This window comes from Schistocerca nitens, chromosome 1 (genome assembly GCF_023898315.1).
Source record: "Schistocerca nitens isolate TAMUIC-IGC-003100 chromosome 1, iqSchNite1.1, whole genome shotgun sequence".
In the NCBI taxonomy this organism is placed as follows: domain Eukaryota; kingdom Metazoa; phylum Arthropoda; class Insecta; order Orthoptera; family Acrididae; genus Schistocerca; species Schistocerca nitens.
The window spans coordinates 611,616,791-611,644,580 of record NC_064614.1 but is presented as its reverse complement, the minus strand read 5'-3'; the positions used below and the strand labels follow the sequence as shown (position 1 = coordinate 611,644,580).

The window sequence follows — 27,790 nt, the reverse complement described above, 5'->3', positions numbered from 1 at the left end:
AGTTTGGATTTCCCAGTACTTTTTCAACTGACAAAATTCTAAAAAATAAAAGTGATTCAAAATTTAGTCACAATGAATGTTTGGTGTATTCATACCAGTAACGCATTTGAAAATATAAAGCTAAATTTTATTGCAACAATATGGAAAGAATAAATTGCTACTAACCACATAGAGGAGGTGTTGGGTTACAGAATTTAAAAAGAATGCTCGAAATATTCAGCTTTCTGACTACGTCCTTCTTCAGATGTAGAAAACTCCAACAAAATCATGCAAGAACAACTCGCACACACATAGTCATCATCACCTCTGGCCACTAAGGCCTGACTGCAGTTTATCTGATGTGAGTGGCAGTCTAACTGGGGTTGGTAGTGGGGGTGCAGAAGATGCATGGGGCTAAGATGGGAAGAGATAGTAGGGTAGGGGTGGAGGAAGATGTTGGTGCTACCTGTGTGAGCATGCAGGGACATAGTGGGGGCGGGATGAGCTGCTAGTTGCAGTGCCATGATGTGGAGGGTAAGGCTCTGAGAGTGAAGCAGAGAAGGGTACATTGGCAGGATAGAAGGCACGTGTAATACCAAAGTGGCATCAGGGAAGGGGGTAGGCAGGTGGAGAACAGATACTAGCAACGACTGAGGCCAAGGGGATTATGGTAATGAAGAATATGTTAAAGGAGAGTTCCCACCTGTGCAGTTCAGACAAGCTAGTGTTGGTGGAAAGGTGAGAACTCTCACTGGAATGTGTCCTTCATGCTCAACAACCCCCTAGTCTCAACCTTTGTTGGTCCCTGTTCACTACCTGCCTATTCTAGTACCTCCTGCCGCAGAAGTTGAACACGTGCCAGAACAAATGGACGTGGTCAGCCCATAGAGGGCTCCACATCTGCGGCGGCTATTCCGCGCAGCGGCTCTCGCACAGCGAGGGCGCCACCGCTACATCACGTGCAGACAGTGGCCAATAGCCGCTGCCACCGGTTTCGTATAAAGGGACCCGCTCTGCCTTAGTCCAGTCAGTCTGGTACTCGCTCTGGATTGCGTCTCTATCTCGGCGGTACTGCGTTCTGGTCATTGCCCGTTGTTGACATTTGCCTGGCTCTGGTTCCGAGTGGATTTAGTGTTGGTGTTTGGTGTTGTGGTTTCTACAAGCCTCCATTGTTAATCTCTTCCTTGTAGTGTCGGTCATTGTCGGTTGTTGTAGGTTGTCGTTGCTCTGTCGTCTGACTCGTCCTTGTGTTTACCCGGTGGTGTGTGCTCCACCGCCAGTGGCTTCCCCACCTGGCAGCTCTGATCCGCAGCCCAAGGCGTTCCCGCTGTTGGTTTTGATTACTACACCTATATTCTTCTCTGCTCCACTCCAGATCTACACGTTCCTTATATACCACCAACACATCTGCATAGGCCTTTTCCCTTCTTTACTTCTCTCTTCTCCCCCTTCCCTCTCGACCAGCACAGCCTACCAAGGGCTGCACCTAGTAGCCCATCCTGTCCCCATCACATCACAGCATGCTCCCATAGACAGCACTAGTGTATTTTCCCATCCCTGCCCTGCTATCCCACTACCTTCCCACCCCATAAATTTTCCGGACACCCACTACCCATCGCAGCTACATTGCTGCTCACCTCAGAAAAGCCACAGTTGGGCCTTAGCATCAGGAGATAACAACGGCCTCATATTGTGTGTGTGTGCTTGACTGAATGTGTTTTCTCTACATCTAAAGGACATCTTAATCCAAAAGCTGAATATTTCCAGCAGCCTATCTGCAACTAACACCACCTCTGTGTGGTAGTTAGCAATCTACCCTTTCCATACTGTTGTTACTCCATCTTGAATTTTCCATTGTTCAGTTTCATTGCATTGCTGACAGACTACATTATATCAGACAAACCTTCCAGATATTTAAATGAGGTGGGCCAAATAACTTCCAAAAAGAAATAACTTTAGATGAGAAGAAATCGTAAGTGTGTCACAGTGGGTTCACCTGTGAGGACATTTTTCTCTCTGGTTTATCTGACATGATTCTTTTCCAATGATGCAAATATCACAAATGACCCCAACAATCAGGTGTCAGTTGAGAACTCTTGACTTAAAAATACGATTATTTTCTGAAAATGGCCTCCTCTCTGAAATTGTGAAACAACACCCTCATTTCTTAACAGCAAGGAAGTGTAACATCATTGCATTGTGAGTATTTTCGGAAGTATGCATCTGCAGATAATTAAACTGTAGTACATTGGAATGACCGCTAGTCAGACACAAGCACAGTGCATGTAGTACCAGTGAGGTTGCTGTTCGCATGTAGAATGGAGAAGACTTGTCATCTATCTGAGTTTGACCAAGGGCAAATTGTGATGGTCCAGAGGCACGGCATGAGTATTTCGGAAATTGCACGACTTGTTGGGTGTTTGCCAGTGTTGTGGTGAGTGTCTTCATCACATGAAGGCAAAACCAAGGTGAAACCATGTCCAGACATCATGGGATTGGGCGGCAACCCCTCATTACAGATGTCAGATGTTGTAGGATGGGCAGGCTGGTAAAACAGGACAGGTTGTGAACTGTTGCAGAACTAATGTCAGACTTTAATGATGGCAGAGTACACATGTGTCTGAACACAGTGCACTGAAAACTCCTAAGGAATGGCTTCCGCAGTTGGCGACCCATGCGTGTGCATATGTTAACACCAATACATTGGCAATTACTACTGAAATATGCACATGACCATCAGCACTACATGTTAGTGCAGTGACAGAGCATTGCATGGTCTTCATCATGCTGATGGGAGGCCACACATCTGTCACCTTCCAGGGAAAGAGCTCCTTGACACCTGTACTGCAGGACACACACAAGCTGGCAGCAGCTTCATTATACTCTGGGGATCATTCACATGGGCATCCATGGGTCCAGTGCAACTTGTGAAAGGCACCACGATGGCCAAGGAGTATCTTATACTGGTTGTAGACCATGTACACCCCTTCATGACAATCATGTTTCCAGACAGCAGTGGCATTTTTCTAGATAATGTGCCTTGTCACCAGGCCAGGAGTGTGATTTGAGAAACACAGTAGCGAGTTCCAATTTATATGCTGGCTTACCAGATATGAACCTAATTGAACACACCTGGGATGTGATTGAATGTGGCATCAGAGCTCATCAGCTCCCTTCCCAGAATTTATGATAATTAGGTGACTTGTGTGTGCAGATGTGGTGCCAACTCCCTCCAGCAACCTACCGAGGCCTCATTTCTTCCATGCCATAATGCGTTGCTGCTGTTAGGCATGTCCAAGCTGGACATACCAGCTATTAGGCAGGTAGTCATAATTTCTGGCTGATCTGTGTAAATGTGTTTAAGTCTCTTTCAAAGATTCCTGTCCCATTGTTACAGTTGATAGTTATAAGCACAGCAAATCTTACTTTTGCACATTACCATCATATGGTGTGCTGCTCCTTTCAGTTGTCACTCTCCTGCCTGAAAGTTACTCTAGCCAGGATTGAGCTCAGTTTTACATTAATAAACAATTCACTTTAAGGGGTTACTGAAACTTACAATAATTCATTCCAGTTTTAATCCAGTAGTGAAGCCAGCACAGACATATGGCCAAATCTTCCTCTGTTCTTGAAATATTTAATTTTATTGCCACAAAACATTGTGATAACTTATCTAGTAATAGAAAAAACTCTGTCATGTATCAACATAGCATGAAAAAGAATTAATTTTGGATAAATTCCTATAGAAGTATATGGTGTGTATCAGGCAGGGACATCTGTAGTCACATCTTTTGTCGAGTTGCAGAACTGTATACAGTTTTGTGCATTAAATCACTTCCCAACAGTAATTCTAACATAAGCATAATGAATGTGTAACTGACTGTACTTTTTGTACATAATATGTTTTACCTCATATAGGAGCTATAGAATGAGATTCCATCTAAAAAATATGGACTCAATTTCAACTTTCTCATTATTGATCTTTTAATACTGTAGGATCTAACAAACTCTTTCTCTCTTTCAGTTTACAGATTGTATCTGTATGAAGCCAGAAGGAGACAACTACACATTAGCTGAACAAGATGCTTTATCCATGGCACACATCGGTTATTGTGATTTGAAGTGTGACAAATTTATAGTTTATATTTTGTTATTCTCAATTTTTGTATTCATACACTCTACCTCTGAAGTTGGTAGCATGTTACTTATCTTACGCTGTGTTGACCCAAGAGACAAAGCAATGGCCTTGGGCCTCATACAATTTGCCATTGGCCTATTTGGTAAGTACATTTCAGATAACAGACTAAGCATTTCTATTACATACTTGTACCTTATTATTCATAATATATTGCTTTCACAAAAACTTATTCAACTGCAAACTGAAATGTATATTTCCAATGAAATAATGGTTTAGATTGTGCAACATATGTAAATATTCCATAAAAATTTGTGCCAATAACTCAAGGACACTTTACACAGTGATTACTGATCCTGGTAAACACCTAGTTCTTGAAACCTGGCATTCATTTCTTAGCAAGATAATTAATACAAGCCAAGATAAAGGAAATAGTGTAGAAAAGCTATCAGAGAAAGGAAATAATCATATGAGACAACAGGTTGAGACTAAAGAGAACCACAACAGCACTATGACTGTATGCTCTCGTAGCCTTGAATTGGAATTGTTAATGATTCCCCCTTTGTGATCACACTATGATGGAAAAAACAAGCGAAAATGAGGGAAGGCTTGAAGATATGCACAACAGCTCAGAAAAATGGCACCAAAATTTTTCTGAACTCTGTTATATACCAAATGTCAGTCATTTCCGGGTAGATTGTATTCTTTCCTCATTTTTGTTTATTTTTTATTCTCTCTTGTACCTCACACATTACTCTTTAAAGTCTTAGCTGCTGTACTTCTGTTGATGAGTAAGTTTCTGTGCCTCTCTCTGTATGAACTGTGTCTTCATTTTTGACATTTGTGTTTGATTGTTGACTCTACTGTTTATTCTTTGCTTCAGGTAATGTGCCATGTCCTATAGTGTATGGAGCTGTCGTAGACTCTGCTTGCCTAGTTTGGGAAACAGCCTGTGGTGAAAATGGTGCATGTCGGTTGTATGATGCCAATATCTTCAGAATGTTTTATCATGGCAAGTATTTGTAACTCACTTATTTCATAGTTTTGCCACTGTTTCCTCCACATAATATGTTTAACTGTACTTCATGTACTGACAAGTGTTGGCTGAAGACAGGTTAGTAAAGAGATTTATAGATTAATGGTTGACTTATTTGATATGTTTTTTGAAGATGGAAGCACTTATTTTTCCTAAGCATTTACCTACAGTTACGTGCTTCATTAATATGTTTTCCTTTTTTAAGTTTCTTCTACATATGAAGACTCATACAAAATTAACAGAAATGATCAATCTGTGAACAGCTGTAAACAATGTATTTGATTTTGTTGCTACATGCATTGTATTAGATTGTGAGATAGGGAAGTGAGTCGGATCAAATCAGCTACAGTTAGTAACTGTTGATTTATCTTTTTGTAGGCACATGCCTCTTTTATCATCAAAGTCCTGTTACAATTTTCATACAGAAATCATACTCTTCATTTTTCATTTTCTTTTCAAGTGTGGTCATTGTTCATGCCTTCCCATTTCATTGCAATTTTACTAAATTAAGGATTAAACTATAATTGCAAAAAGGTGAACACAAAATGTTTAATGATAAATAATATGAGTGAAAACTGGGGATGTGGCTGATATGGCATACAGAAGAACATAAAATTATAAAATAATACAGTAAACTGCTTTTGTTGATGCGAAGGTGGACTGCTTGGTATAACTAGAAGTCATTGCAATATCATGATCCGAAATATGTTGGTCTATTCAATCTTCTCTTCTAAGACATTTTGACAAGGGAGTTGAATTGAGGAGAATAGAGAGGGTGTGGGGAATCGTGAATATCTATGTTAACTCTGTAACAGTTTGAATTTGCAATCTCTAATTTTGCACATTATGGCTTGTTTTATTTATTATATACTATGCCAAAATGTTCAGTGTTTCTTGGATTTTGATAGTGTGGACAAATGAAGAAAGTAACAACTCACTTCCTGAATTTGTTTAGTTTTACTTTTCTGAATTTATTTATTCTCAGTCAAATGAATTCATTTCTGGTAATTTACAGACTGCAACAGAGAGACTGCCCTTCGGGGCAGATTCTTTGTTACCATGTCAGTATGTCAAAATGGTTGTAATATTCAGTTTTTCATACAGACAGCACTGAAACTGCATTGTGTCATTCACTTTTCCACACTACTTTTACTGTTCAGATTTTTCCTCTTGTTGTAAAGGTAGTGTTCCAAATTTGCTAGAAGTCAGTGTGAAGGAAATGACTTATCAGAAACAACATACATATTAGATACAGATGGATTACAACCAAGTGGGTAGTTTAATCATGTTGTATTTTCAGCAATATTTTGTGTATAGAAAATATATAACTTTATCACCATCTCTGAAAATTTGACATCAATTTCAGATGCATTCTGAAATGTGCTCATAGGATAAACTATAAGAGTTTTATGTTAGGAATATTTTATTGTTAGGCAATCAGACAGTCCCTGGCCAATTATAAACAGTTGCTATGTCTGAGACATATTAGTACTTGTCAGATGACAAAAATGGTTCCAAAATCAAACTGCTCTTCAACTAAAGTTAATATTGGCAGAAATCAGACCAACTAATTGCATTTCACTAATCACATGCGGGAACCCTTAAATATAGTGATCACAGCAGGGGAGAATGTGTCATTGGTAAGTAGTGAGGGAGAAAAGCCCAAGGTTCTGATAAATTCAACCATAGATACTGAAGTTCTTAAATTAAATATGTAATGTGACTCCATGTGAAAAGTGATTAGATTAGATTAATTTTCATTCCAATTGATTCATAGTGAGGAGGTCCTCCAGGATGTAGAAAATGTCAGAAAAACAATACTACATGACAAATATTTACAACTGAAACAAATAAGCTAATGTACCTTCCAAAGATCCCAAGTGGAAAGATTGTCATTTTTAAAAACATTAACACTATATGAAAGAATCATTTTACAAACACTCATTTAATAAGATTGCATTAATGCACTGAATGTAAAATTTAATTTTTTTTTATTTATAAGGTAATAAACATGTAATAGAACTACTACAATACTTATTTACAATGAACACATTGGTGCAGAAGTTATACACACACACACACACACACACACACACACACACACACACACACACACACACACACACACACACACACACATGCATAATTCACACACACATAGCCACTGTCATCTCCAGACACTGAAACAACTGTCTCTGAGGTGAGTAGCAATCTTTGCTAGAGTTAGTACAGAAGAGGAGTGCGTTGTGGAGGGGAACGGATAGCAGGGCAGTGGTGGACAAAAATGCTAGTGCTGCCTATTGTAGTAGGCAGGTATGTGGTTGAGACACAACAGTGGACTGCTAGTTGCAGTGTTCAAAGGCTGTGATGAAGCAAAGGAGGGAGTGGGAGGGAAGTGGCAAAGAGGAGAGAGGTAGAGAGATGGGAAGGACTATGCTGGTGTGCTAGAAGGTATGTGTAGGATAGATTGGGATCAGGGATGGGAAGAGGTAGGTGGAGGGCAAGGCTCAGGGACTAGTGAAGGTTGAGATTTGGAGGGTTGCAGGAACAAATGATCTAACACAGGGAGAGTTTCTCAGTAGAACCAACTGATTTGTGTATAAACAAAGATGCTATAACTTACCAAACGAAAGCGTTGGTATGTTGTGTTGGTATGTTGATAGGAGACAATAAAAAACACAAACACACACACACAAATTTCGAGCTTTCACAACCCAAGGTTGCTTCATCAGGAAAGAGGAAAGGAGAGGGAAAGACAAAAGAATGTGGGTTTTAAGGGAGAGGGTAAGGAGTCATTCCAATCCTGGGAGTGGAAAGACTTACCTTAGGGGGAAAAAAGGACAGGTATACACACACACACACACACACACACACACACACACACACACACAAAATATAACTTCTGCACAATTTCAGTGCAGTAATGTGTTCATTGTAAATAAGTAGTATAGTAGTTGTATTACACATTTATTACCTTATAAATAAATTTAAAAAAAAAATTATTTTAAATTCAGTGCATTAGTATTTGTAAAATGATTCTTTCATATAGTGTTCGTTAAAAAATGACGATCATTCCACTTGGGAGCTCTGGAATGGTACATTAGCTTATTTGTTTGAGTTGTAAATATTTGTCATGTATTATTGTTTTTCTGAGATGTTCTACATCCTGGAAGACCTCCTCATTATGGATCAATTGGAATGAAAGTAAATCTAATCTAATCTAATCTAAGCAACACGTTACCACCCCCAACCCCTACCCTGCTATCCCTCCCCCTCCCCATCCCAGTCTCCTCCTGACCCCACCACCCAGTTTGCTTCTCCCATCATGCACTGCACTCCTGCTTGCAGTATGGCCTTGGCCTTGGTGGTCATGTGTGTGTGAGATATGTGTGTGTGTGTGGGGGGGGGGGGTCACTAACTGATAGTTGTATTGTCAATATGTCAATATCATGTTGTTCTCATTGTCGGTTCTATGTCTCATTTATACTTCTTTAACTCTAAAATTATGTGTAATATGTGTTTACCAAAATGTACTAAATATATATAAATTCATCACATACAGTACATGTTAAAAGAACATGTAAAAGAACAACACATAACTCAATGTTTTAATTTTCTAAATATTATATAATGTTAATTTTGTGTGTTTTAATTCAATGTTTTAATTTTCAACATAATGTTAATTTTGTTTGTTTGATATAAATTCTAACTCTGCTCTCTCTGTACACATTCACTCCCTCATGGGATATCTTGTTGACAATATTGCAAGGCATTGCAATGTTCATTCAGTCAACACTAGAAGGAATAACTATTTGCACTTGAATAACACTTGTACAGAAAGGCATACGCTATTCAGCATGTTTCATTGTCAATAGGCTTCCAGCAGAACTAAAAATAAAAAATCGAGTGATAAATCCACACTACACAAATTCAATTTGAAAGGTTTCCATGTGGAACACTCCTATTCTGTACAGTAGTTTCCCACTGTAGTTGAGACCATTTCTCTGTTGTGTGTTATTTATACATTTACTCTTTTACAAGTTTTTTCTGTGTTTTATTTATTCTTTCATTCATAAATTTTCTAATCAGCTATTGGTAAACTATGTACTGGTTCATTCCATGTCCAAGTAGCTGTGGGTCACATGATTCCATGAAACCCGACAGATAAATAGAAAAATATATATATGAGCATCTGATGCTCCATGGTGTGCTGCCACTCAGTGTCATAGAGTCTCACTTCTCTCTACCGAACAAATTAACCTTTATAAAATTAGAGCAGATGTTCTCTGACTCTTCTTCATGACCCATGACTAAGGTACAAGTACCAATGTGAATAATTCATGAATCTTATAACTATTTCCCTTACAATGGAGATCTAAAATTTGAGATTGGTTAAAGCCAACACAAATTGGGTGTTTTTGCCCTGATCGTGAGCAATAAGCTAGCTACATTTTTATGTATTACAAGTTTTACTTCATTACATTGGTTTATATGTATTTTAAATAAAAACCTTGTTCTTTTTAGTACAGTATGTTAGAGAATTTCGGCATTTATGCCAATTCGTACATTTAACTAAATGCATTAGAAGGATATGATTTCAAGTTTCAACTACAGCTCTTAGGAATAATTCTCATTCACTGATGTTATTTTCTTCCAATTTTTGTTGCTTCCATATTTCTTGAAATTGTTGTAACTTTGGCCATTAATTTTCAGGAACAACTGGAGCAATTCTATTATGTGCCTTCTTCGTAGATGTCATTGTGTGGTACAAAGCGGGCTCTATAAATTTCGTTGAGGAACATGAGAGAGAGATGTCGAATCAAGAAGAAGAATTAAACCCGATGACAGGAAACCCCAGATCAGAAACAAGTGTCTGACAAATGCATTTGTGAGAGGATTGAGAAAGAACTTTCCAGAGTCTTCCCTCATCCCTCCATGCTCCACGATTGTTACTCAAGTGACTTCTTGCTTTAAAAACTGTGAAAAATGTTAACAAACTTGGGAAGTGGCTCTGCTAGCACTTCACCATTATATCGACTGATGACAATGGCAGGGATCTAACATTTGTTAGAACTTTTTTTCAATCTTTTAGTGACTAAAATTTATATTCAAATATTGTCATAAACTGTTAACTGATAATTTTATATTTAATTTGTGTACTGAATGTAGCAAAAGTGACTTATGTATATGTTTGATCATTGCCCCTTTGAGGCAATTTTTTATGAATGTTTTGGTACATTGCTTTTTGTAGCAATTTTAATTAGTTAATACAGATAAATATATATTTTATCTATCAAACATTGCCTATTGTGCAAATATAGTCAATGTTAGCATTTCCTTTGAAAATTTATTGAAATGGTAATCATTCCTATCTCATCAGATACTGATGGCTCAGATCACATACATTAAATTGCTACAATTTTGTAGAAATGAAGACTGCTACAAACATTTTGTAATTTTGAAATTAATCAATATTATGACCAAATAGTACAAAATAAACTGCATGATATTTTTTAAAAAAAGCTACTATGTTTGTGAAGAATTTGTAGGTTACCTGCAAGACCTACTACATATGTAGGAAAATTTCTATCCATTGGAAAAATGGAAGAAGTCTTTGACTGCAGTGACCATAAGAAACTGTGAAACATGAATCTCTACACATCTACCATTTTATGTTTACATTCAGACAGTGACACATTGATTCACTGTGTAGTGGGTATATATCCCATACACTTGGAGCAATGTGTGCAGTAGTCTGAAACTTATTAGTCACAATCCCAAATTGTTAATGGCCTAATATGAAATGTCACAGACAAGTGACTGAAAGAGACTCATTTTTCATAGTTTCCTGTATCAGAACCTTCACCAACAATGTTACGACCATAAATATATGTACTGTTTTACTGTTGGTTCAGCAGAACAACTCTAGTCATAAGAAGTTCTGAAGTCTTAACTATTTAGAGATAAACTGCTATTCAACATGGAGGTGGAATCTGGAACTATTATTTAAATGGCAACACAATTTCATTTCGATGTGAAGAACATTCATTCCAGAATGCAGAATGTGTCTTCACAAAACCATTGTGTGTACAGGCTGAATGCAACCTGAGGCAGTAAAAATTGTGAGTGATTCATCAGTTGTATCAGACATAAACAACTGACATGATGTATGATTTACTTGTGGAAAGACTAACATACTGAAACAAACATTGGGAGATTTTGTTAATTATGTCATCAGTGTACATTATGATTGCTGAAAATACCATATCCACCAGTTGTGGTAGGCTTATAAAATAGCAAGAAACATTGTAAGTTAGCAGTGAAGCTAATGTTTTCAGATTTGTAGTTTTTTTTCCTTCTGTAGCAAATATGCAAAATGACACAGAAGAAGATAAGTAGACACAGAAGAAATAGTGAAGTAGGACACAGCATGGTAAGTCTCTGCAAATAAGAAAGATTTGATGAGGGGGGAGAGGGGGGGGGGGGGAGGGAGAGGGAGAGAGAGAGAGAGAGAGAGAGAGAGAGAGAGAGAGAGAGAGAGAGAATTTTATTAATTCGTTCAACTGCACAAGGCTTTAAAGTAATCCTCATGTTTGCTGAGTTTGACAGTAGCAAGAATGCATTTTTTTCTCAATATTTGATAAATAATCACACATGACGGAGTTATTTAAACAGTTTTCACTGTTTATGGGTAATTATTTCTTTTTCTTACCACAGCCAAATGAGAATAAAAGTTGCATCCGACAGTAAAAACAAATGGCAAACACCTCATCAAATTTTGTTCACCTTAAATAATGTTACGTATTGATTAAATAAAAGTTAGGCTGAGAATAGAAGAGCATAAAAAACCTTATCAGCACCACTTAAGGCATATCAAGCAATGAGTGGTAGTCAGGGGTTGTAATGTACATTATTAAGGATTAACAACAGATATCCATATGTTGGGATGTCTCTGTACTTCATGTAAGTTAGTTGCAAGCTAAAGGTATGTTAAAAATCATTTTAATGAATTTAGCCCTATTTTTATTACATGTTAAGAGATTTAAACAGAATATCTCTGAATTACTAAGAACTTGTAAATATCAAGGGTGTATTGGGCTACAGTTCTTTCGTACACTTACAGAGATCTATCATGTTTTTATTTGTTCTTGCCAAGCTTTTTGATATTCTTGAAGCATGTTTTTTAGCTTTCTTGATGAAGATACTCAGTAGGATAGTTGCTTTTATGAAAATAGTAGGAATCATTGTTCAGTCTGAAACTTTGTTCCAACTCTAGTGACCTCATCATCAACAGGGTCTGAAACACAAAACTTTATCCTTTCCTGTTTGTGTGTATCATTGCCTGTACAGAATAGACAGATTATGATAGTCACAAACACAATATTTTTAAAACAGAGTCAAGGTACAGTTCTGATAGTTTATCATCAAGAAGAACAATAATTGCAACACACAGATTCAGAAGCAAAGAGAAATACTGAACTATTAGAATTCCATATTCCTTCATTCAAAGAAAGGGTAAAAATCAGAAACAAAATGTAACTGAAAAATGACAGATGGTAGAGTCACATTGCAAGTTCACAACTGAAACTGATACCAAGAGTTATGCATTTTCATATACCCTCTGGTATATGAGCTCTCAGGTTTTCACAGTATGAATGATTAATGGTGTGCTTACAGGTGTTTTTTGAAGTTGTTGCTTCTATATTATATTTCAGTGACAGAACCATCTGTCTTCTTCAGGTGCTCTGAGTTTTTCTGTTATCCGTACTCGCTGCCTGGACTCCAACGAGCCCATCGACAATTGTAGAGCTTGCACTGCTGTTTAATAGACAAGTTCATTTCCTGATGCCTACTGTGCCCCTTCATGATCTTTTGTTTTTCAGAGCTCACACTGTTTTCCATGGAATGCAGATTTTCTCACCATTTTCCAGTTTTGGTGGATGTGATGGCCAGCCGGATCTTAATAAATTGTCAGACACCAGACCTTATTTATATTGATTTTTTTTTTTTGTTTTTCTGGACATCTCTATTTTGATAGACTCCTTAATTATGCTGTCCCAGAAACTTGGCATTTGCACCATAGTAATGGTCTCATCACATTTCATGATTATATTGAAGGCAGTGCCGAGCTATTATTGATTTGCTTGGTTGTTTTAGATGGGTGTGTTGCTGATATTCCTTGCATCTCATCTCAATTGTTCTAATAGTCTACCCCACGTAAGACATGGCATATTTGCATGGAATGCAATACACATCCAGTTTTCAGAGACCTAGATCATCTTTAACATTACAGAAAATACTTATCTCTGCTGAAGGTAGGTGAAATACAATGTATGTCATGTTTCTATAGGAATCTATCAGCCTGCCTTTGCTTCAAACTGTTCCATCAGGTTTGCCATGACAGGTAATAATGGGCTAAGTGTCACCATGCCAACAATTTGTTTTTCCATATAACAGGAAATACACTGATATCAGAATATGCCTAAAAATGCTGATATCAGAATATGCCTAAAAAGTTTTGTGAAACAGTCATCACAGTTTTGTGTGGTTAGTTCCAAGGAATCAGAAATTCCAACTCTTAAACGGAGGGAGACTACATGGAAACTGATGATAATATCTGCATCCTGGGGTTGCAATTAACTGACAAAGTGTATGAAGTCAGCAGAGTTACAAATGTCGTGTCTGCTCTTACATATTCACTGAGAATGCCAGTTCGTGTATAGGTGTGCCAATGTAATTATAACTATGGGTGTTAGAGGAATTCCTTCCTTGTGTACTTTAGGAAGGCAACGTAGTTGTGGTGGTACCACCTCTTGTGCTCTATGACCCTTAATGACTTACTCATTGAGAAGAGTTATTATCTTCCTCTCCCATTTTATTCATACAGCAGACATCTGTCTGTCCATAGATATCATTCACAAGGTTGAAATTCTTCTTATTGTAGTCCATAACTGACATTAGGACCATAGCATTGCCTTTGTCTGCTGGCAGAACTAAAATTTCCTTGTCCTCCTGCAGATTTCGTAAAGCTACCTCATCTTTCTTGGGGACGTTGGATAGCACAAGTTTCACACTAAATACCTTCTGCTGCTTCTGAAGGAAGAGAAGCTAGCTCTGAAAAACAAAAGGGCATCAAAGGGCATAGTGGATGTCAGGAATCAAAATCAGCTGTAAATAACAGTGCGAGCCCAACAACAGTTCACACTCTGGTTGGAATCCATGCAGCGAGTACATGGAATAGCAAAATTCACAGCACTTAAAGAAGACAGCTGAGTCAGTCATAAAAATACTTTGCATACAATGAAAACAACTCATCAGAACATTCAAAAGCATACTGTTAATGTTAACATATATATCTTTGCAAATGGAATTTATTGTTAGTACCCATTCTGTAATTAAAATTCACATCTTTCCTTTTCGGTTTCTCCAAGTAAAGTCCATCAGAAGTAAGCTTATGGCGTTACCTCTGAGACAACTAATACAAGCTTTTTGTTTCATTGTTGCAAATAGAAGTACCATCCATACAAGAACAAAAAAAGAAAAGCCAAAATTTTTAGTACACAATCAGCTCAAGAATTTTGACTTCTATTATGATCAGTTGCAAAGGGACTGATGGGCAAGTCTGCAGAACTTCTCTAACTGCTCATTACTGCATAGGCTTCAATAGTTCCACCTATATTCTGATAGGAAGCACATCCATTACTTTAGGGAGTATTTAGTCCATTAAACTTTAGTAAGTATTTAGTTTTTCTTTTGTTTTAAATTTTTTACAGTGCAATATGTACAAATTAAAATGCACCTTTTCCAGGAGTTAAATTTTTCTTAACAAAGATAAGTAAAGAGAAATTAATATTTCACGTTGCATTTTTCAATGCTTCTCATTAGAAATGATTTTTCATAAAACAATTCAGTTCCACTATGGCAGTATTTTCACAGGCCATAAATAGAAATATATTCCTGATACAATAGGTTGAACTGAATGCACATGAGCTATCATTCTGCCATACTATCCTATTGTCCATTCTTACATGTAGTATTTTCAGGCAGTAATTAAGTTTTATATCATATTTTATCCCACTTTATTTTTGGTTCTCATACTTTTTGTTTTGGCCTTCTGTTTTCAGAGTTCACTAATTTCAGATCCTTCACATTTACTGAACATCCTTCTGGTGCATTTTATTTAGAATGTGTTAGTGTAATAGCTATAATCTAGACAGTTAGAAATGACATCTTAGCTGTAGATTATTTGTTTGTGTAATGGAGTACAAGTCTCCATTCTGAACTCATTTGGGGATGTAAAGTCTCTTTTTCTATTCATGTTTCCAGGATAATTTCTGTGTACTGCATTTTTATTGCTGTATACACAAATCTTCAATCATAAATGTGTTTAATGCACCACAGACCATAGCTACTGGAGAACTACCTGTATAATCTTTGATTATTCACTGTGCTTAATACTACTATACCTTAATTGTGTTAAATAAACACTACCGACTGCAACTGTATTCTACTGAAAAAGAATCCTATATGTAAGTGTTGAATGAAAATATGTAAAATAAAATAAATATAAAAATGAGGAAAGGCACTGAACCATCCGCAAATAATTGCTGTGGATAGACACATGTAAGAAATCAGAAAGTGAGACTAGCTCTTGAGTTATTGCTCTTTATTTAGCTGCACATACCTCTCTCTCTCTCTCTCTCTCTCTCTCTCTCTCTCTCTCTCTCTCTCTCTCTTCTCCTAAAAAAGTGATAACATTCAGGTTAGGTTTATATTTTGAGCTGTTCTATGTGTTTATGCAGTAATCTGAAAAATTGTTTATCACATTATATTGAGTAGCATACAGAGGGCATCTCTCCTGAGAGTTGTCAAGTTCATTTTCTCTTGTGCTTTGGCAGACATCTGCAATTTCATTTTCGCAATCTATATCTGGAGTCAGCCCAAAAAAATACTTCTCATCAAGTCTTTCACATACCACCCAGTGCTGATGGAAAGCATTGGCTTGTTTCCCATTATCTACATCTACATCTACATCTATACTCCGCGAGCCACCTTACGGTGTGTGGCGGAGGGTACTTATTGTACCACTATCTGATCCCCCCTTCCCTGTTCCATTCACGAATTGTGCGTGGGAAGAACGACTGCTTGTAAGTCTCCGTATTTGCTCTAATTTCTCGGATCTTTTCGTTGTGATCATTACGCGAGATATATGTGGGCGGTAGTAATATGTTGCCCATCTCTTCCCGGAATGTGCTCTCTCGTAATTTCGATAATAAACCTCTCCGTATTGCGTAACGCCTTTCTTGAAGTGTCTGCCACTGGAGCTTGTTCAGCATCTCCGTAACGCTCTCGCGCTGACTAAATGTCCCCATGACGAATCGCGCTGCTTTTCGCTGGATCATGTCTATCTCTTCTATTAATCCAACCTGGTAAGGGTCCCATACTGATGAGCAATACTCAAGAATCGGACGAACAAGCGTTTTGTAAGCTACTTCTTTCGTCGATGAGTCACATTTTCTTAGAATTCTTCCTATGAATCTCAACCTGGCGCCTGCTTTTCCCACTATTTGTTTTATGTGATCATTCCACTTCAGATCGCTCCGGATAGTAACTCCTAAGTATTTTACGGTCGTTACCGCTTCCAATGATTTACCACCTATGGCATAATCGTACTGGAATGGATTTCTGCCCCTATGTATGCGCATTATATTACATTTATCTACATTTAGGGAAAGCTGCCAGCTGTCGCACCATTCATTAATCCTCTGCAGGTCTTCCTGGAGTACGTACGAGTCTTCTGATGTTGCTACTTTCTTGTAGACAACCGTGTCATCTGCAAATAGCCTCACGGAGCTACCGATGTTGTCAACTAAGTCATTTATGTATATTGTAAACAATAAAGGTCCTATCACGCTTCCTTGCGGTACTCCCGAAATTACCTCTACATCTGCAGATTTTGAACCGTTAAGAATGACATGTTGTGTTCTTTCTTCTAGGAAATCCTGAATCCAATCACAAACCTGGTCCGATATTCCGTAAGCACGTATTTTTTTCACTAAACGTAAGTGCGGAACCGTATCAAATGCCTTCCTGAAGTCCAGGAATACGGCATCAATCTGCTCGCCAGTGTCTACGGCACTGTGAATTTCTTGGGCAAATAGTGCGAGCTGGGTTTCACATGATCTCTGTTTGCGGAATCCATGTTGGTTATGATGAAGGAGATTTGTATTATCTAAGAACGTCATAATACGAGAACACAAAACATGTTCCATTATTCTACAACAGATTGACGTAAGTATGATTTTTAAAGTAGAATTTTATGTGTCCATGCGATTGAGCAATCCATTACCCTAGAGATATTTGTTTTATTGATATGTATTAACAGGAAGAATAAAACCTAAAAAGCAACCAGCACTCAGGCAGTGACTGAACAGCACTACTGCACAGCAGTAGTAGCCAGTGAGGACCTGGGCAGTGCTGTCACTGCAGGACTGCTGGTTACTCTTTGTGTTTTACTGTCCATGTGAATACATATTGATAAAATGAATATTGCACTAAACTAGTTTGGGGCTGTTCATTCTAAAATGCACGTAAAATTCCACTTTGAAAATCATTTTGCCCATAATGGGAAACAAACAAACATTTTCCATCAACAATGGGCATCACATGAAAGACATAATGAACATTATTTGTTTGGGCTGACTCCAGCTACATACTGAAGAAACTGAAGTGCAAATATCTGCCAAAACAGCAGCAAAAATGCACCTGATGATCCACAGGAGAAATGCCCTGTATATGTCCCAGTTCCATTTCAGTTTACCGGCTGCTCATGGTTCATGAGATGTGATCATGGCATTTTATTATTGTTGGTATTTCCTACAACACTAAATTTTACATTATCTATAACAATCACATTTCATCATAACTCCACAATGTCACCCTTATTTCATCAGAGCAGACTTATCAAGTGAGCTATACCAAAGTTACCTGTTAAGTGTAAGTTTTGTTACATACCTATTTCCCCATCCCAGCTGGGCAAACATCTCTAGTGGCAATCATTGGTTCGTCTGCTTCCACATTAACAGTTCAGTAGCTTTGAGATCCTAATTAAGAACTGGCTTATTCTCAAAATTATGAGCTTTATTTGTGTTCTGTGTTTCATTCAGATTGTAACCTGAAGAGATAATACAAGTGATCATAAATACCACTGAAGTTCCTCCTTCCTCCATCAGTACCTTGAAGAAGTTTCAAAAGTTAACTGTCCATGTAGCATATGAAACACTTGTGTATTTCCTCACAAAAAGCAAATATGACATTCTAAGTGCCAATAAACCTTTTTTTCTACTACCCCTTCATTAAATTTTGCACTTGTGCCTTCAGTCCCCTCCCCACTTTCCCACCCATCAGAAATAGATAAGACAACTAAATATATCTTTAATTCTGTAACAATGCACTTGTTGTTTCCTTGCAGAGGAAAGCTTACAGTCAAAATTTTAGAAATTGACTTAAACAGAATGTTATCATTTTTCCTATTTCTTAAAGAATATCTGTGAAAGTTCTGTATAATAAACATTTTGTTTTAATTAATATTCATACATAATATTACAGAAATGACTGTATGAAAAAGGAACTGCCTTAACTAAATTTTCTCTTTATTCCAATTAAATGTTCTCCAATAGGCCTCTTTTTAATAAATCATGAATCAATCAGTTCTACAAAATATTTTGGTGACCTTTTTCAGCAGGCTTTACTGTTTGCTGGTTATTGCCTGAACAGAGAGCTTTGTTTCGATATTTCGATGCTGTTATTGATACGTCACATTTCTTAATTCTTTCTCTAACATAAGCTGAACAAAACCAAACAGATGATGAAAGTTCAAAATTAAATATACCTGTTTTAAGTGGCACAATGCTTTTATTAGTTTCTGTTTTTTCATCCATTATTTAATAACTAAAGATTTTTAATGTAATGAAATATTTCATACATTCTTTAGAGATCTTCCTGACTTGTATTTCTGCATGTTTTACAAAGGATGGATGGGAAATTTTATGAAGTTGTTTGTTAAACAGCAAGATATTAACATAGCCTTACTACTATGTTAAAATAAGTTTTTGGAATGTAGGCTGCCAAATATACTGTAACATAAGACTTTCATGGGCATAAGAAGAAATAAACTGTATTTTATACATCAACTGTAATAAGTGTTATGGACATGCCACTGTAAAGCATGGACATGCTAAACATTGGGAGGGGGAGGGTGTCATAGATACATCTTAATTCTGGATTATGATGAAGCTTTAGTCATTAAGAAATTGGATGAAAGTCAAAAGGACTGGTCAAGATTTCCAAGCAATTAAACTAAATTCAAGAGAACTTTTGTAAAAACAAAATTATATGTCAAAGCCATGTGAGAGTGTAAAGGTCTCAATCAAAGAAGAAATGAAGACCAGAGAAACTGAACAAGGATGATCGCTTTACTAGTAAGGAGAATATTCTGATGAGGAATTGGAACATGTGTTTAAGAAGTCAGATGCTTCATCAAAACATTCCTAGACTGTTACTGGTTGGAATGGCAATTATAGTTGTGAGTTTAAATGTGGATAGACTGAAGGGCTCATATTTGGGTAATGTTATAAAGTTAGTTTTGTTTTTGGATATCATATTTACCTTAACAGTTATGTTTTGTGAGGCCTAACAGAGCAACTTAGGATCAGTGTATATTATTCCAAAGTAAAGAAACATTGTTTCTCATTCTGTAAAAGTTTTGTCAAATAAGCAAGACTATCACAATCAGATTATTTATATCCTTCCTGGTATTTGTTAAGTGTTGAAAGGAATAATATACAGCAACACTCCTAAAACAATATAAAATGCCTATTTAGGTTGTAAATGACAGCAATGGAGCATGCAGTAACTAAAAAAAAGGCAAAGAGAATTTTCTTGTCTAGTATGAGCAAGCACTTTAATAGTTTACAAATTTATTAAGTAATGAGTGAGTATGTTATGATGGGAAGTGCAGAAACACAGTAATTCTGTAACTGTTTAATGTTCACCATGATTAACTTAACTGTTTAAAAACCACATGCAATGAGATGACATTTGAGGAAGGGTATTAGGTGAAGTGATGTTACAAATAGCAAGGTATAACTTTTACTGAATAAGAAGACACTGAGGAAACAGAAAGTATGTTATTTCTAGAGCACTGCTGTTGGGAATTATAATGATTCTCATAAAATTTTGATCATGTTATTATTTTTCTCAGTGTGTTACACTTCTGCACCATAATTAACAAAAAGAAATCTGAGCAAACAATTTAGAACAGCTCTGTATGGAAGCAATTTTCAGAATATTTCAGACATTAAAATAGAACTCAATGGATGTATTTCATTGTTCTGTGTGAATTACTGAAGAAAACGAGGTAAGCTATGTTAATGAGGATTTATTGTTTCTGAACTGCCTTGTGGATTCATTTTCATACATTTGTTAAGATCTCATATTAGATCAAGATCTTCTGTCCTACAATCTGCAATGTAAAATACAGAGTTTCTAACTTTATCTACCACAAATGTACCCTATATCAATTACTTTAGAATAGATTTGTGAAACATGTATTTACATATATAGAGACAAAATGTAAAGAAAAAGATATGTACATATAGCACTAGTGAAATTGTAAATAGGCTATGTCTATTTGTAATGTTTGTTACCTGTTGCAAAGTGTTATCAAATTCATAAGACAAACTTGACATATTTTTTTGAGCAAAGAATGTGTTACAGATTAAATGACACTTTTTTTAAATATACATATAGTGGTCCAGTATAATATACAGTTTGAACATCTCGTCAAGGCTGGCATCAACATACATATTCCATTGGAAATGGATAACACAAATGTTCACTTCATGACAATTTATTTACTAACCAGTTACAGCAACGTGAACAAGGTCCTGGACTGAAACCGATTGGTAAATAAACTGCATTAACATCAGCATTTGTATTAATGCATTTCCCACAGTAATATAAATTTGGTTTAATATATGATTAAAGTAACAAGATTAAATAATGTGCATGTTTTGGATACACAGAGTTAACTATTTCAGGGAAATGCATTAAATGTTTCAAATAGTAACAACCATTCTGCAGTTCTTCTGACAAGAACTTAAAAGTTTGCTCTTGCATAAAATTAGATTGCTTTTGAGACCAATTTCACTTCCAAATACAAAAAGGTAAAGTTATTCTCAAGTGCAAACTGCACAACAAATGAGAAAAACACATTCTCAATTAAATAAGCCAAAGTACTTACTTAGGTAGCATACAAAAATACCTAAATAATTCTCAGTTTACAATCTGACTGAAGAGGAAAAAAATTGAGAAGTTGTGATAAGTACTGAAAACCAACAAAATAAAGGGTAAGTAAGATAAATGATTAATATTGGAATATAAAGACTACCTTTGGCAATGCAGGCAAATATCCCTTCCACAGTTAAGTCATTCCTTCACACAATGTGTTCCTCAAAATCTGACTTTCCTTTTAGTAAAGCACATTACATTTGGGCTTTCACATCAATTTAGCAACTATATGGTGCAGTACTCAATGACCTGGAAAGTGTTTTCTCTTTGTTTGTGATTATTATCAGCATGTGTGTGCAATAATGAAAACTTGTGTTCAAACATGAAATGTGTTCGGTTCACTCTCTATCATTTACTGCTTTACTTACAGACCCTGACTCTATCCCCCTCACATCTCTCTCTCTCTCTCTCTCTCTCTCACTCACTCACTCACTCACTAGAAGACATTTGAAAGATTAGGTAGACACTGTTGAATGAAAGGCAGTGAACATAAAGTTGATGATCAAGGAGGTGGGGTAGTTTAGGAAAATTTACACACCAGAGGAATATTCAGACTGAAGAAAACTGCACTTGATGGTCTGAAGAATGAAACACTCAATGTAAGAACTCACCAGAGGTGGAATTATTGGTAACTGTGGACATCATTCCACTAGCGAAGAATTTGTTTTACTCATAAACTGAATGCTATTTCATTATTGATGCCAAATGGTAACCAGCTGACAACAAACCAGTTACAGTAATGAAAAACAGAAGCATGTTATGAAATCAATGCAATGAAAATTTCTTTGCACACTTTCTGTGGTATTACTACTATGCTGAATACCTGAGGAGTCTTGACTAAATCCACAAGACAGTTTCACTATTTTCTGATTTTACTGTTAATCTTTTATAAAACATAACCTGTTGTACAGGAAATATGAGTTAGAAAAGCGAAGAATCACTGATGTGCAAACACAATTTAGATTCAGTTGCATTACTGTCATTCCACACAGACATTTAATTGTACAGTTAATGACCAGTTTAGACAAATAAATAAGTAGGAGAAAATTCACATACAATTAAAATGGGATACAATATATACCATACAAGATACCTGTCACATGAACAGAAATGCTCAAAAGTTTATAGAAAGCAGAGTTCATCACTATAAAATTTATCCATTTTTAATAGCCTTCCACATCGTCCCTATAGTTCTTTGTCATCAGTTACAGATGGAGATGCAATTTCTACTTGCAAAAGCATATGAGTGGGTGTTCCCATTCCGTTGTCCTCCAAATCATATCACCTAATATATTTTGTGGCTGGAGACTGTATTATTTATTTTCAGTAACATTAACTTTTAATGTGGATGAAACACACTTACTGTGTGTCCTACTTTACTTTAGTTCTGAACACTCAAGGTTAGAATAGGTAGAGGTCTGAAGTGTTAGGTCAATCAATCTACATGCCATATATAGGTTTCTTTTTATCATTTCTGAATAAACAAGGCAGTGACACTGAAACATCATTAAGCTATTAATCCTGAATGTTGTCTGCCATTTAATATTGTTTGAATGTGCTGAGATAAAGTCAGTTTCAGTTTACATGACATTAGGTCAGCAGGCCAGTTTCAAACTATTAATTGCTGTGAGCAAAGAACATAACACAGTTGAGGTTTCTTAGGTTGCCAGCATTTCAAAAGGGAAATATCTCCCCACACTTTCAGAATTAATTCTCCTTTCAGAAAGGCTTTATGATCACATCAACAATAGTACACTTTCAGTATAGAACTGATAATTTATCTTATATGTTGCCTTCCTGTACTCATGTTTGTTACTAGTGATGTATTTCATGAACATTTCTTTCCAGTTCTGCATTTTTCTAAGCATATAAATAATTTTTAAAAGTCTGTATTTTGTGTACATACTTTTGAACTTCATGATGACTGTACTTGTTTATATAACGCAATTGTAAAATTTTTATACAGAAGTATGTTTTATATGAAATCATGATGTGAAAATAAAAGATCCTAATACTATTTCATAAGTACCTACACAAACTGACTACTTTCATTGTTAAAATACTGGGACGACATTTATTTCTTCTGAAATATGAAAACATTATTTTCTAATATTTGTAACTTATTTTATTGTGCTGCAGTAAGTGCCTCTAAATTGGGAGCAATTATGTATTTTATTTACACAAATATAAATTGACTGTTTTCAGATATTATGGTCTGTAGAAAAACTCCACTTTATGTAGAAATTATTTCATAATTTGCCCTGAATCAATGTAGTGCTGTCTTTTAAAACTTAATATACTGAAATACCAAAACAAAACACTGAGTTATGAATAATGGGTTAGTATCAGTTGTAAATTGCTTATTAAGGAATTGTTTTTGTTTAGAGCTAAAACAAAACTGCAGAAAATATTTTACAGATGGAAAGAAATTTTAGTATTATATATACCTAAATTTTATATCACAATGAAAAAGTAATGTAAGTATGGATGTAAATATATCACTTGACTGATATTGGAAATATTATACGTCACTCCCAGATGCATTCTTAAATGGTATTTATTAATTACATTATACTTACTGAAATAATATAATGGTACATTTTTGCAGCACATGCATTTGGTACAATTGTGCTAAAATACAAATTTAATAAAATGTTTTATTCAGAACTTGTAAAAAAATACATTGTATGAAATCATGCTTTTGTAGCATCTCATAAATAAAGTTGATTATGTAATACACATAAAAACTCTCTTGTTGAAATCAACAAGAAACTCAACATTTGGACTACATGTGACATACAGTCCGCATAGCTGTCTTTCGCAGTCAGTGTTCTACCAATTGCGCTATCCACGCACACTTCCTGTTTGAACTAGAAACTTCAACTTGTCATGAGCTTGAGTTTTGAAGGAAAGATGAGGTTCTTATGACAATTTCAAGATTTGAATCTATCCAAAAAGAGTGCTCAGAGGGGTCCAAGTTTGTATAGCAGCCTGGCACACTGTTTAAAATTACCAGATACAGTCGTCACAGAATTAATACTCTGCTTACAGTAAAAGAATTAAACCTCATTAAATATTTTCTGCAGAAACAGATTAATGATATCAGTTTCACTTTTCAGGGAACAAGATGGGCTTCAAAGCAGAATGATTTTCAAAACATTTTTGGAGCAAAATAATAATAATTTCTTCTGTACTAAAGGGCTTTTTTCTATCAGAGCTGTACAAGAAATTAAATTTTCATTTCAAGGCTACAAATTCACATTCAGCTGTAACTGACAGTCACATAGTCATCTACAAAAATGATTTGCTAATTTGTTCTATGACGAACACAATATGTGACTAACTTCTTTAATTTTTGAGTCATGGTTCACATTTTCAGTAATGTGAAGAACGAACTCTTAGAGCTTAACATCATATTGTGAGTGATTTCCTTAAGGCAAAATTAGCTAACTTAGAGAAGAATGATGGTAGGAAGGAAGCTGGGGTCTGTTTAAAGGAACTATCCCAGCCTTCTTTTTCAGGGTTTGGTTTCACTAATTTACTTAGAAACACCATTGAATTAGGAATAGCTTGGTGGGGCTTTGAGCCCTGCTGCTCCTGAATCATTGCTCAGTGTCACTACACCTTGCTCACCTTCATGATATAAGCAGTGGATATTACACTCATTCTGTGATACTAAGTATTCTGTTAAAATCTGTGCATTTCCTACTGATGCTATTTACATTTTCTTGTTACCTTTCCCACTTCTTCCATGTACTAATGCAATGTTGTAATTTTGAAATAAATAATGTAAAAAGCTCTGAAACAGGGCTAGTTAATCTAGTTGTTAGTGCATCAATCAAGAAAGCATAGCACTGAGGGACTGAGGCAAAGGCTAGCACTACAGCAACAGATACAGAAGTTATTCATCTGAAATGTGAGTAGCGTATTCGTGTATTAAGAACAAAAAGAAAGGCTGAAGAAGTTACAACAGCTATTAATCAGTTATAGATCTTCTTTCAGTAATTTAATTGTGCTCTTCCTTAACACATTCCTGAAAAAGAGCAACAGACCTATCAGCAGTTGCAGTGGCTTTAGTTGTAACTTATATGACCTGCTTATACATCTTCAATTGTCTCATAATCTAGCATTCAATTAATTTTTGCCTAAAATGGAGTTAAAAGTGTACCTGCATCTTCTGCTGTATGCTGTAGGTGGTAACTGCATGATGTATGATGGGAAGTGGCTGACAGCGTTTGTATTTGATACGGAGAGTGGCAAGAAAATTTGATGTGCTGACAGACTGACCTACTGCGAAGCCCGAGAACAAGCTTAGGTTGGAATGTGACAATTTGATTGTGAGTTGGGAAATCCAATGTATATGAATGTCCAAGAAAACTAGATCTGGTGACAGACTGACCTGTAGCAAAGCCCAAGGCTGAGATTACTTTGGAATGTTACAATCCAGTTGTGAGCTGGCAAAACCAATGAATGTGAACGGAAGTAATGACAAACTGACCTCAAGCAAAGTCAGCAGCTGGATTTAGATTAGAATATGGCAGTTTGGGAGCCAACAAAGCCAACAAATCTTGACATCAAAATACAGCCTTTCAGCGTTTCCATTTCTGATAATTCATTGCACAGTTACCAACTGCAGCACACAATGGAAGACACTTTTGTCCATATTTATTGGGACACAATCTGGCTTTTATGATGTTGAGCTTTTATAACAGTCAATATTCACAATATTTAAACCAGATCGGTAAGCTATAGTTATTATAAAGTTTAACATTTCTTTGGTGGTAAATTAGGTCGAAGTCAATAAATGTGATACACATAGAAACTTCAGGTCAACGGAGGCGTTCGATCCCACCCGTCGGCTTTGACCTTCGATGTAAGGGCGTTGTGGTGTGTGACATCATGACGGAGCATAGTTTACTTTATGAGTGTGTTGTGTTTGTAGATGTCATCTTGTTGTGGTTGGTGGTGTCCTCTGGTGGTGTGTGTATGGTTCGCGTGTTATATGGTGTATTGGGTTAATTTGGGTATTGCCACTTGAACTGTGTACTTATCGGTCATGACTGTTATAGAAGAACAGAAATTGGTTTCAATGAGTTAAGAATTAAGTTTCTACTGTGTTTATGTTATTGTATTGTCATTTGCTGTTTGTCACGTGGTAAGTCGTTTAACTTAATTTCTGGCTGCTTTTGTTAGCTATGGATTTGAGTTCTGAGTACAACAGTGTGCATCTGCAGGCTGAAATTGGGGATGATTAAGTTTCTGCAACTTTTTGGCCTTCTGACGGAAATTGTGAAATGTGACATATGCAAACAGAATATGCAAAATGGCTCTGAGCACTGTGGGACTTAGCAGGCCGCGGTGGCCATGCGGTTCCATACGCTACAGTGTGGAACCGTGAGACGGCTACGGTCACAGGTTCAAATCCTGCCTCGGTCATGGATGTGTGTGATGTCCTTAGGTTAGTTAGGTTTAAGTAGTTCTAAGTACTAGGGGACTGATGACCTCAGAAGTTGAGTCCCATAGTGCTCAGAGCCATCTGAACCATTTTGAACTATGGGACTTAACTTCTGAGGTCATCAGTCCCCTAGAACTTAGAACTACTTCAACCTAACTAACCTAAGGACATCACACACATCCATGCCCGAGGCAGGATTCGAACTTGCGACCGTAGCGGTTGCGCAGTTCCAGACTGTAGCACCTAGAACCGCTTGGCCACCCCGTCCAGCGCAGAATATGCAGTTGGCCAGAGTTTTGGCGTCTCGGACCAGGGACTGCTACATGTGGTGGTGCCGAAGGGATAACCTTTTGCGCTCCATAAGGCATGATACCTAGTTCGAGAGATCTAGGTTGGGCGTGAGAAAGATAGTTTTGATGATGTATTTTTTTGGTTATAGATCCTCCAATAGTATTGTCTGCATGAGTCTGGTGTGAGCGAGAGAATGATGTTACACTGGTTTTTGTTTTGTAGGGAATTTTCTTCTGAATATATTAAGTACAGGGGTAAGTTGGGTGGGCCTGGGGTGGTGGCTGAGGCTGATGAGTTGCAGTTTGGGAAGAGGAAATATGGGAGGGGTTACTCTCCAGTTGGTTTATGGGTGTGGGGGGCTGTTTTTCCTGGGGATCGGTACTCAGAGTGTGTTTTCAGGGTTTTGAAGGGGCGTACGAAGAGGGTATTGGTAGAATTATTTGAGGAGTATTTAGAGGAGGGGAATACAGTAGTTTCTGATGCTTTGTCATCTTATAGGGGGTTGGGCCAGAGGGGTTATGATCATTTAGTTGTTAACCATAGT

General features: G+C 36.7%; 1 protein-coding gene across 1 annotated transcript in view; it reads left to right on the top strand.

The window, feature by feature from the left end:
• Positions 1 to 10,656, top strand: part of LOC126256974 (solute carrier organic anion transporter family member 74D-like) — a 90,387-nt gene extending 79,731 nt beyond the window's left edge. Inside the window, exons 10-12 of the mRNA XM_049955525.1 lie at positions 4,004 to 4,259; positions 4,998 to 5,126; positions 9,864 to 10,656. Of these exons, the coding sequence (XP_049811482.1) occupies positions 4,004 to 4,259; positions 4,998 to 5,126; positions 9,864 to 10,027 (549 nt within the window). The 3' untranslated portion in view covers positions 10,028 to 10,656. The remainder of the gene's footprint in view (positions 1 to 4,003; positions 4,260 to 4,997; positions 5,127 to 9,863) is intronic.
• The last annotated feature ends 17,134 nt before the right edge of the window (positions 10,657 to 27,790 follow it).